This window comes from Odocoileus virginianus, chromosome 21 (genome assembly GCF_023699985.2).
Source record: "Odocoileus virginianus isolate 20LAN1187 ecotype Illinois chromosome 21, Ovbor_1.2, whole genome shotgun sequence".
Lineage (NCBI taxonomy): Eukaryota > Metazoa > Chordata > Mammalia > Artiodactyla > Cervidae > Odocoileus > Odocoileus virginianus.
The window spans coordinates 39,244,351-39,256,545 of NC_069694.1; the positions used below are offsets into that span (position 1 = coordinate 39,244,351).

Consider the following 12,195-nt stretch of genomic DNA (forward strand, 5'->3'; position numbering starts at 1 on the left):
ATTTCTAATCCACATCATCAGAAAAACAAGAGAAATCCGTACCTGGGTTTTGCGCACTGTGAGAAATACTGGCCAGAAGAAGATAAAAGATGGGGCCTTGAAGCAGCTTCATAGTGCCCGAGGACGGTCACAGCACCTCCTCTCTCCAGAGTCAGGCAGGGACAACACCCTCCCAGCCTGGCAGGGCCTTCTTAGCAAATGGAAAAGGTGTGCTGGATGTGAACAGCCGCTGCCCATTCCTACTTATTTCGGGGGCTCTGATAAAGAACGGGAGGAAATGCACACACTCCCTTTGGGAGTTCAACAGAGAGGAGATTTATTGTTTCAGTCCCTTACAGGAACTCTTTTTTTTTTTTCCTCTTCCTTTGGCAGCCATTTGTGTTTTTGTTACTACATTATTTTGTTCTTCTTCAACAAAAAGGTCAGGACGGGTTTTGAACAGAAAGAGATCTTTCTTGAGAATGGATCATACAGGCTTTCTAACTTTTGTTTTGAAAGTGTGTTTTGGAGTGATTATAAAGGGGCCTCATTAAACAGTGACTAGGTTTGGATAAAGAGGCTTTAACTGCCTGAGGGTTAAATTTTAAAGCAGAATTCACAAGGAATCGACTTCTCTTTTTCCAACTTGAAAGCCAAATTAGTAAAGACCACCTTCTGGAGATAAGTGCAAAACTTTATGAAAGTAGATCATGCTCTGAGTAAGGGAAAAGACTTCTTATTTAATGGCCAAGGAGGTTTTTCAGGATATTTCTCATAGAATTAAGTAAAATCATGTGGAAACCCACTGGTCATTCCTAGTCTTATTGCTGGAATCTGATGAAGGAAAAGGAAAAATTACTTATAATACTCCACAGATACTCTTCTCTAGGAAATGTGATTGAAAAGGCACTGGGGTGGGTAGAATGCTCTTGTAACAAATCAGTGAGGTTGAGAGAGTAGGAGTCCTTGGACTCGAATAGCAATCAGACAAGATCTTCAGTGTATCAGGGATCTCTTTGATGTTAGCAGCAATTGATTAAAACGTGTAATGCAGTCACAGTCCTGGCTAAAATCCCTGTGTGTGCCAAGTAATTCTACACTTCTTCCCGGTCACAGGCTGCATATCTAATCTCAGCCAATCATCCTTTTATATATCTTCAGGCATGAAGCCCTGTAGACAAAAGAGTGTCAATGGATCAATACTAATTCATCTGCTTCACCAATAAAACTATTCCCAAATTACAACTCTATCTGTTCATAAGGAGAACACACATTTCACTGCTGCACTGTGCTGGGCAGGACTCACGACAAGAGTGGTTAGAACAAGTCACTGATCAAAACACCATAAAACACTAGCTTATTTTATCCTAAGCTACACCAAGTCCCAGAAGAGCCTCCAAGTGTCTATTTTGTGTATAAAACCTAATTTTACTCTCCCTTCTAAGTAATTTTCTAAAACAGACTGCCTTTGGAGTTGTTACTCAATTTAGCATATCCTGGACAGTATAAAGATAGCAATGTATGTGAATAGATGTCACATGCACTTTCCAGAAATAAATTGGGTGTGGCCAAGAACTCACAGTGGAGACTTCACATTACCTCACTTCCTGTTCCTTGCTCTGTTTTAACTCTGGTGTTTTTAGCACACATGGTCAATTCTGATGGTTGATTCTGTTGGTTAGAATCATTGCTGCAGGGATGCAACAATATTTTTATTTCTTTGATTTTGATGCCTGACTGCAAGGCATTTTTGTGAAAAAAATTAGATGCTTATTACAAGAAAGCTTGATAATAGAAAATTAGGTATATTTAAAAGATAAGTCCTGTAGTTGAGAAAAATAAACACAAAATCTGAGAAATACATTTTTAAATGGCTTAGCAAAAAAAAATTGGAAAACTAGGAGTAATGTGGTGGGTCAGTTTCATTTAAATTGATGAGAAATACTTTTAAAGTAAAATAATTTGTTGAAGCAGTGGTTATTGCAACAAGTTACAGAGATCAATGGCATAAAACAGAAAGTACAAACACAATATATATATAGCTATCTACATATATACATGGATACAGATACATTGCCCATACAAGTGTGTGTGTGTGTGTGTGTAGAGGACAGGATACAGGCTAATTTAACAGATAGTAAATGTGATGAGTAGAATGGATTATTTCGTTAGCAATTTTTGACAAGTAACAAGTGATCAGAAATAGAGGACAATAACAGAATGGGAAAGACTAGAGATTTCTTAAAGAAAATTAGAGATATCAAGGGAACATTTCATGCAAAGGTGGGCACAATAAAGGACAGAAATGGTATGGACCTGAGAGAACAAGAAGATATTAAGAAGAGGGGGCAAGAATACACAGAAAAACTATACAAAAAAGATCTTCATGACCCAGATAACCATGATAGTGTGATCACTCACCTAGAGCCAGACATCCTGGAATGTGAAGTCAAGTGGGCTTTAGGAAGCATCACTACAAACAAAGCTAGTGGAGGTGATGGAATTCCAGTTGAGCTATTTCAAATCCTAAATGATGATGCTGTTAAAGTGCTGCACTCAATATCCCAGCAAATTTGGAAAACTCAGCAGTGGCCACAGGACTGGAAAAGGTCTGTTTTCACTCTAATCCCAAAGAAAGGCAATGCTAAAGAATGTTCAAACTACCACACAATTACACTCATCTCACACGCAAGCAAAGTAATGCTCAAAATTCTCCAAGCCAGGCTTCAATAGTACATGAACTTCCAGATGTTCAAGCTGGATTTAGAAAGGGCAGAGGAACCAGAGATCAAATTGCCAACATCCTTTGGATCATAGAAAAAGTAAGAGAATTCCAGAAAAACATTCACTTCTGGTTTATTGACTACGCCAAAGCCTTTGATTGTGTGGATCACAACAAACTGTGGAAAATTCTTAGAGATGGGAATACCAGTCCACCTTACCTACCTCCTGAGAAATCTGTATGCAGGTCAAAAAGCAACTGTTAGATCCAGACATGGAACAACTGACTGGTTCCAAATTGGGAAAGGGGTACATCAAGACCACATATTGTCACCCTGTTTATTTAACTTCTATGCAGAGTACATCATGTGAAATGCTGGACTGGATGAAACACAAGCTGGAATCAAGTTTGGCAGGAGAAGTTTCAATAACCTCATATATGCAGAGGACACCACCCTTATGGCAGAAAGTGAAGAAGAACTAAAGAGCCTCTTGATGAAAGTGAAAGAGGAGAGTGAAGAAGCTGGCTTAAAACTCCACATTCAAAAAATGAAGATCATGGCATCCAGTCCCATCACTTCACAGCAAATAGATGGGGAAACAGTGGAAACAGTAACAGACTTTATTATTTTGGCCTCCAAATCACTGCAGATGGTGACTGCAGCCATGAAATTAAAAGATGCTTGCTTCTTGGAAGAAAAGCTATGACAAATATAGACAGCATATTAAAAAGCAGAGACATTATTTTGCCAACAAAAGTCCATCTAGTCAAAGCTATGGTTTTTCCAGTGGTCATGTATGGATGTGAGAGTTGGACCATAAAGAAAGCTGAGTGTTGAGGAATTGATGCTTTTGAACTGTGGTGTTGGAGAGGACTCTTGAGAGTCCCTTGGACTGCAGGGAGCTCCAACCAGTCCATTTTGAAGGAGATCAGTTCTGAATATTCATTGGAAGGACTGATGCTGAAGCTGAAACTCCAATACTTCGGCCACCCGATGTGAAGAACTGACTCCTTGGAAAAGACCCTGATTCTGGTAAAGATTGAAGGCAGGAGGAAAAGAGGATGACAGATGATGAGATGGTTGGATGGCATCACTGATTTGACGTACATGAGTTTGAGCAAGCTCCGGGAATCAGTGATGGACAGGGAAGTCTGGAGTGCTGCAGTCCATGGAGTCACAAAGAGTCTGACATGACCTAGTGACTGAATAAGTTACTAGTCATCTTAAAAATCAAAGTTAGCTATCTACTTCAAATACCAAAATAATATCTTATATGTTAAAATTTAAATGTAAAAATCAAAATTATAACATTCTGAAAGAGAAATAAGTGTATGTAACTAGAGTAGAGAGGCTATTTTATGGATAAAACCAAAAGAAGAGTTCTTAAAAGAAAGTGTTGATTTGTTTTCTTATATAGAAAGTAAAAGATTTTTGATTCAACACATTATAAGATGAAAAGGCAAATTTAAATGCCTGTAAAAAAATAATACATAATTACAATTTGAATCCTTCATATGTAAAGACCTCTTGCTAATAAATAATAAAACAATGACTCTGCCCCTTAAACACAGACAAAATAACATCATCATGGAAGAAATAGAGGACCAACAAAATGGAAAAGCATATTTATCTCAGTAGAAATCACAAAGATACTGATGTTCAAGAATTGATATAACATTTTTTTTTGCCATCCCAATATAATTAAGTATATTTTCTGACAAGTCCCGGTTTAAAAGAATTTAAGGAAAGTTACTGTCTTATTCTTGGTGTATGATCTTTCAGGTGGTTGTAACCTGACAACATACATCAAAGTTATTGATACACCAAAACAACACACACCTATATTAAAGAACCATACTCTTTGAACTTGCAATTATATGCTTATGAATTTATTCTAAAAATGAAGATGCCCATTAAAGTTTATGTTATTATAAACATTTGTCAACATTATTAGAGACTAAGATAGAATATTTTGCCACAAAATACCAAAGAAATTGTTATGGATATGGAAATACATTCATGATATTTTGTTGCATGTACCTTGGCATTTGTATGTACATATGCATATATACCTACACATGAATATATACATATATATATAATAGAAAATATTAACAGTGCTTATCTCCTGGTAGTGAGTTGCAGATGGTTTTTATCTCATAATTGTTTATTTTTCTTTTTTTTTTAATTTTTCCATTTATTTTTATTAGTTGGAGGCTAATTACTTTACATCATTGCAGTGGTTTTCATCATACATTGAAATGAATTAGCCATGGATTTACATGTTTATTTTTCTTTAAACCTTTCTCAGAGCAAAACATTATTTCTATGTTTAAACAAAACAAAGCTTTTGTATGATCTGATACTTTTTGCTTAATTCAATATTTTGACAGAATATTTATAAGACATTTTGTATTCCTACCTACTTGAATGTTTTAATTATTTGAAAGATAGATAATTACTTAATAATCTATGACTTAAGAGTGCTTTAATAAAAGAAAACCTGGGAAGAGACCTAAACCACCTTAACCTAAGAGATGAAAAGGTGCTTTTGCTTTGTTTTTTTTCCCACAACTTGTCCTCTGTATTCCTTGCTGAATCAGAAAGATAAGCTGTTGTGGGGTCACGCAAGAGCAATCTCAGAATTCTTTATAAGCACTTCTTTAGGTCTGCCATTGACTTCTTTGATACTGAATAAGTTGTATAATGAAGACTCCAACACTGATGCGTGTATGTTAACTTGTGTGGTACTGAGCCGTCATCATGATTGAACTCCCAAATTAAACTTCCTTCCCATACCTGATTCGTCCTCTCAGCCAGCTTGTCACTGAATAAAATCACCTAAAGAGGTAGGAAGACAAAAACGTGATCATGAACTGGCAAAGAGCATGAGCTCTTGTGTTCAAATTGGCTCCTCTTTAGTCCTCGGTGGCACTACTGAGTTACTCAGCCTCATTAAGTCATATTCCAGAGTCTTCTAAAATTGTATATTAAAGCAAACAAACCTTAAACTTGTAATTTAGGCTGAAATAAATTGTCTTAGATCAATGATATATTTTGTGTTGTTAGGATTTTTAAAGAAGTCATATTATTCCAAAGTGATTAACCACTTTGCAAAAAAGTATTCAGATGATAAGAGTTCCAAAATAGTGTCAAGAGCAGATTAAACAGAGTCTCAACTCTTTTTCTCAGGATTTTATTTCATGTTCCACTTTTCAGATTTTTTAAAATATCAGGTCCTTTCTCTGGTATAGATAGAACCTAAAAAATTATTTTTGTCACTTCCCTATCTGAAATCCCTGGTGGCTTAGATGGTAAAGAATCCGCCTGCAATGCAGAAGACCTGGATTCAATCCCTGGGTTAGGAAGATCCCCTGGAGAAGGGAATGGCAACCTACTCCAGTATTCTTGCCTGGAGAATTCCATGGACAGAGGAGCCTGGTGAGCTACAGTCCATGAGACCAAAAATTGTTGGACACAGTGAGTGACTAACACTTTCAACACTATCTAAAATGGGAATTGGAGGATCTCCTGAAGGTATTGAGAAAAGAGCTGAAGATAAACAGACTCACGTATTAGAGATATTAAGTCCCTCCCCTGCAAAGCCAAAGTGGATATGAGGATCAATAGTGGGTCCTGGAGAAGGGAATGGCAACTCACTCCAGTATGCTTGCCTGGAGAATTCCATGGACAGAGAAACCTGAAAGGCTGCAGCACATGGGTTCACAGAGAGTCAGACATGACTGAATGACTAACACAACACTATACAACAATGCCAGTAAAATATCCTCCTCACTTCCTGTATCTCTAGTAATCAATTCCTTGTGTCTCAAGGCTAACATTATATTATTGCTCCTCAAATGAAAAAGCAGACATGGCAAGCTGATTTTTGAAGCTTCCAAAGAGCATAGCTTTTACATTCTACAATTGTTGTTTTCAGTTGTCAGTCATGTTGGACTTTTTGTAACTCCATGGACTGCAGCACGCCAGGCTCCCTTGTCTTTCACTATCTCCCAGAGTTTGCTCAAACTCATCTCTATTGAGTTGATGATGCCATCCAACCATTTCATTCTCTGTTGTCTCCTTCTCCTCCTGCCTTCAATCTTTCCCAGCATCAGGGTCTTTTCCAATGAGTGGGTTCTTCATATCAGGTGGCCAAAGTATTGGAACTTCAGCTTCATCATCAGTCCTTCCAATGAATATTCAATGGTTCATTACAATTTTACACCTCAACATATCAACAATTCTTTCACTTCACACCAACTTGATAGGGTTCAACCTCTTAAGTCTTGATATACAAGGACATAAATATGGAGGAATCATAAAAACACAGTAGCTCATAGATAAACTTTACAAAAAATTATTTTAGAACAAATTCTTAAGTAATGTCATCATTTTTCAGGAGTAAACTTGACAAATGGTGAATGAATTTGCATATCCAACAGTTGAAATGACTGCAGTTCATTATCCTGTAAAAAAGTTCTTCTGTTGGACCATTCTTGTTAAAAAGTTCAATCACCATTTTTCATCCTCATCTCCCTTAAGAAGCTCTGAAAATCATTGCCATAAATTGATTCTTTTGTATACAAAACTGAACTTAAGGGTCTTTTCCTATTAGTCATGTAGATCATATCAACAAAGAAACGAGATTTTTACTAGAACTTTTGGGCAATAAATGAAAGATAAATCACTGAATTATATCTAATGAAGCACAGGTATGGCTACTCCCTTGGAATTCTGGAATATTAAAATGAACTCAGAAATAAACAGGCAAATATAAAGTACTTCATTATTTACTCAACTTTCCATTTACTTCAGCTGTTACTACATACTCCATGTCCAAGATTTCTCCTCTGATGTCTTATTTTGGGTGTGCTGGAAATAGTATCTTAGGGAAATATTCTTTTTTTATGTCAAATGACACCTAATAAAAATGAGTGAGCAGTATATGCCAGGGATTTTTCACAGGCATATTTATACAAAAGTGTGATGAAAGTGAATGGCATTTCAGTGCTCACTGTTTATATATGTTCCATCCAGCTTAACTAAGCTACCTATTCAGATTTTACTCCTTTTTTTCCCTACCCATTTTAGTTCTTATTTTCAGTTTAGCAAATCCTTTTTGCATTGTTCATCTCTGTGGCCATTTCGTAATACTCAAAGGAATCTTTCACAGGACCAGATCTGAAACAATTTAAAAGCATGATGAGGTGATTTATTTACTTCTTCCTTCCAAACTTCCAGACAAATGGAAGTTGAAATTAATTCTCTACAATCTGGGTTATTTCTTTCTCTCCTTTATTTTTTTTTTCCAAATAAAGAAAGCCAGCTACAGGCACAGTTTTCTCATACTCATTGAAACATATAAACTTAAAATTAGAAATAGTGTCTGTACTGGTTCATTCCTCTTTGCACAGAACTCACTCAGTGAAAGAATTACCTTACTAATGTCTTTGGGGCTATTCCCCAGGAATTTAAGAAACTGCTGCTTACTCTGTGTCTATTTCATTCTCATTTTGGTCCTTCTCTTGCAGGATCCAGTGGATGGCCTCTACCTACCTGCTATTCAGTTTGGTCTTCCCTAGGATGCTGTATCTCAAAACAACACTCTACTAACCTGTGAAGAGATTTCTCAGATTATGAAGTCCTATACCCTCCACCCTGACTCTTGCCAAAACCAGCTGAAATTTGCAGCCAAGATTTTAATGAACATCTAGATCCCTGTATTATGCAGGGTCATGTGACTAGTTTTAGACAGAGGCTTTACACAGAAGTAACATGTTGCTTCCAGGACAATGCATAGAAGAGCCCATATGAGTCCTCTATGTTTTTATTTTCCTTCCATGGCAACCTTTGAGATCGTGTATCCCTGATAGAGCAGTCTGTATCCCTGATGGAGCAGTCTGTATCCCTGATGGAGCAGTCTGTGTCCCTGGGTAATTCTGTGAAGCAAAGCCCTCCATCTCCAACAACACAGACCTGTTCTGAATTTGTATGAGTCTTACATAAATATTTATTGTATTAAGCCACTTAGATTTCAAGTTTATTTTGCTATCGAAGGCTATTTTGAACAATAGAGGATTATATTTATTACCTTCACTTGAAAATCTTGATTTGATAGAATTATTAGGCTGGCAAAAAAGTCATTGCAGTTTCGGACCATGAATTTTAAATCATTATCAGTTCAGTTCAGTTCAGTCACTCAGTCGTGTCCGACTTTTGCGACCCATGAATCACAGCACGCCAGGCCTCCCTGTCTATCACCAACTCCCGGAGTTTACTCAAACTCATGTCCCTCAAGTCAGTGATGCCATCCGTCCAATCTCATTCTCTGTCATCCCCTTCTCCTCCTGCCCCCAATCCGTCCCAGCATCAGGGTCTTTTCCAATGAGTCAACTCTTCGCATGAGGTGGCCAAAGTATTGGAGTTTCAGCTTCAGCATCAGTCCTTCCAATGAACACCCGGGACTGATCTCCTTTAGGATGGACTGGTTGGATCTCCTTGCAGTCCAAGGGACTCTCAAGAGTCTTCGCCAACACCACAGTTCAAAAGCATCAATTTTTTGGCACTCAGCTTTCTCACAGGCCAATTCTCACATCCCAAAATGACCACTGGAAAAACCATAACCTTGACTAGATGGACCTTTGTTGGCAAAGTAATGTTGTTGCTTTTTAATATGCTGTCTAGGTTGGTCATAACTTTCCTTCCAAGGAGTAAGTGTCTTTTAATTTCATGGCTGCAATCATTATAACTAGGCTCAAATACACCACTATTAATTGAAATAGGAACCATTACAATCAACATATTTTTGCCAATGAGAAATGTTTGTTTATTTCTGTAGTATAAAGATCTGAGCTTCAGAATTTGATGAACTCTTGGAAAGCATTTCCTGTTTCCTGATGATTGTGGAAGTGTTTTCCCTGCAAAACTTTGTAGAGATGCTTGAAGATGCAGTAATCGGTTGGTGAGAGGGTAGGTGAAAATGACAGAGGAGGCAAAACTTCATAGCCCAAATCGTTTAACTTTTGAAGCGCTGGTTGTGTGATGTGTAGTCAGGCGTTGTTGTAGAGAAGAATTGGGCTCATTTTGTTGACCAACGATGGCTACAGACAGGCATTGCAGTTTTTGGTGCATCTCCTTGATTTGCTGAGCATACTTCTCAGATGTAATGGTTTCACCAGGATTTAGAAAGTTGTAGTGGATCAGACGGGTAGCAGACCGCTAAACATTGACCATGAACATTTTTTGGGTGCAAGTTTGGCTTTGAGAAGTGCTTTAGAGCTTCTTCTGGGTCCAACCACTGAACTGGTCATTCTTGGCTGTTGTATAAAATCCACTTTTTGTCACATGTCACAATCTGATTAAGAAATGGTTCATTGTTGTTGTATAGAATAAGAGGTGACACTTCAAAACAATAATTTTTTTTTATTTTCAGTCAGCTCAAAGAGTTCATCAAGGCTGTATATTGTCATCCTGCTTATGTAACTTACACTCAGAGTACAGCATGAAAAATGCCAGGTGACTGGCATAGATGAATCACAAACTGGAACCAAGATTGCTGGGAGAGATATCAACAACCTCAGATATGCAGATGATACCACTTTAATGGCAGAAAGTGAAGAGAAACTAAAGAGGCTCTTAATGAAGGTGAAAGAAGACAGTAAAAAAAGCTGGCTTAAAACTCAACATTCAAAAAACAAAGATCATGGCACCCAGCCCTATCACTTCATGGCAAATAGATGGGGAAAATGTGGAAATAGTATCAGATATAAGTTTTTGATCTAAAATCAATGCAAATGGTGACTGCAACTATGAAATGAAAAAATGCTTGCTCCTTGGAAGAATAGCTATGTCAAATCCAGAAAGTGTTTTATTTATTTATTTATTTATTTTCAGACAGTGTTTTAAAAAGCAGACATCACTTTACCAACAAAGGTCCATATAGTCAAAGCTATGGTTTTCCCAGTAATCATGTATGGATGTGAGAGTTTGGACTATAAAGAAAGCTGAGCGCTGAAGCATTTACGCTTTCAAACTGTGGTGCTGGAGAAGACTCTTGAGAGTCCCTTGGACAGCAAGGAGATTCAAACCAGTCAATCTTAAAGGAAATCAACACTGAATATTCATTGGAAGGACTGATGCTGAAGCCGAAGCTCCAATACTTTGGCCACCTGCTGTGAAGAGCTGACTCACTGGAAAAGAGCCTGATGCTGGAATAAGTTAGAGGCAAGAGGAGAAGATCGTGACAGAGGATGAGATGGTTGGATGGCATCACTGACTCAATGGGCATGAGTTTGAGAAAACTCAGGGAGATAGTGATGGACAAAGAAGCCTGGCATGCTGCAGTCCATGGGGTCGCAAAGAGTTGAATATGACTTAGTGACTGAACAACAACATAAGGCATCCACTTATTAAGCTTTTCCAATTTTCCAATTTGCTTAAATTGCCAAATGACCATAGAATGGTAAGTATTGAGTACTTTGACACCTTCCGTAGTTGTAAGAGGATCAACTTTGATGATGTCTCTCAAAGGGTCATTGTCAAGTTCCAATGGCCAGCCACTGAGTTTCTCATCTTCAAGGCTCCTGCCTGCTTTGCAAAACTTTTTGAACCACTACTGCACTGTACATGCATTAGCCAAATTTGTTGTTGATGTTGTGAGTTGTCCCTGTTGTTTTATGATCAAATTTGAACTCTAATATGAAAATCACTCAAATTTGCTTTTTGTATAACATCATTTTCCCTAGTCTAAAATAAATATAAAATAAACAGCAAGTAATAAGTCATTGGGCAAAAAAAAAAAAAAAAAAAAAACCAAAAACCCAAAACACATAAAGTGTGAAATAGTCATTAAAATGATGTATAACATAACCACATTTATTTAAGAATGTATTCCAATATCAAACAGTGAAATTCAACAGTGTGCAACTGCAATCACTTTTGAACCAACCTAATAAGACCAAAATGGTCACACTTTTTAGACATCATTAACCTCTCACACTAGATAGTAAACTTCTCAGTGGCAGAGCATTAGTCTTGGTCTTCTACCCACCCTAGTTTAGCACAGAGGCTGATGCAGAATGATTAATTTTTTATATCATCTAGATTGAGTTCTCTGTTCTGACCCCAACCTCTCAGGAAGGCCCTATATTGAGTCTTATTATCTCCTCCACATTTATCGGCTCCATTTTTCCTTCAGCAATAAAATGCAATCTTTTTTTGGAATTTTTTTTTATCCAATTGAAGGCTTATTGATTGACACAGGAGGAGGATGGGAAGGAAAGACATCCAGATATGTTCTTAGAAATTATATAGATATCCTCATTTTACTGAAAAGAATTAGTATATCATGAGAACATGGGCTTTGGGGGGCCAGACAGTCTTAAGGCTGTCATTTTCTCTATGACTAAGGACAAGTCCTTTAATCCTCATTTGCTCATTCTTAAAATGGAGAAAAAGTAATTGCCAAAAACAAGCTTCCCAGTGGGCTTCC

The 12,195-nt window shown here is 37.4% G+C and overlaps 1 protein-coding gene across 6 annotated transcripts in view; it reads right to left on the minus strand.

The window, feature by feature from the left end:
* The window catches only part of EMCN (endomucin), a 126,548-nt gene extending 126,257 nt beyond the window's left edge, over positions 1-291 (minus strand). For all 6 annotated transcript variants that reach the window (XM_070452184.1, XM_020884229.2, XM_070452182.1 and 3 more), the window contains exon 1: positions 43-291. In XM_070452184.1, coding sequence (XP_070308285.1) covers positions 43-112 — 70 coding nt within the window. In that variant the 5' untranslated portion in view covers positions 113-291. The remainder of the gene's footprint in view (positions 1-42) is intronic.
* Between the last annotated feature and the right edge of the window lie 11,904 nt (positions 292-12,195).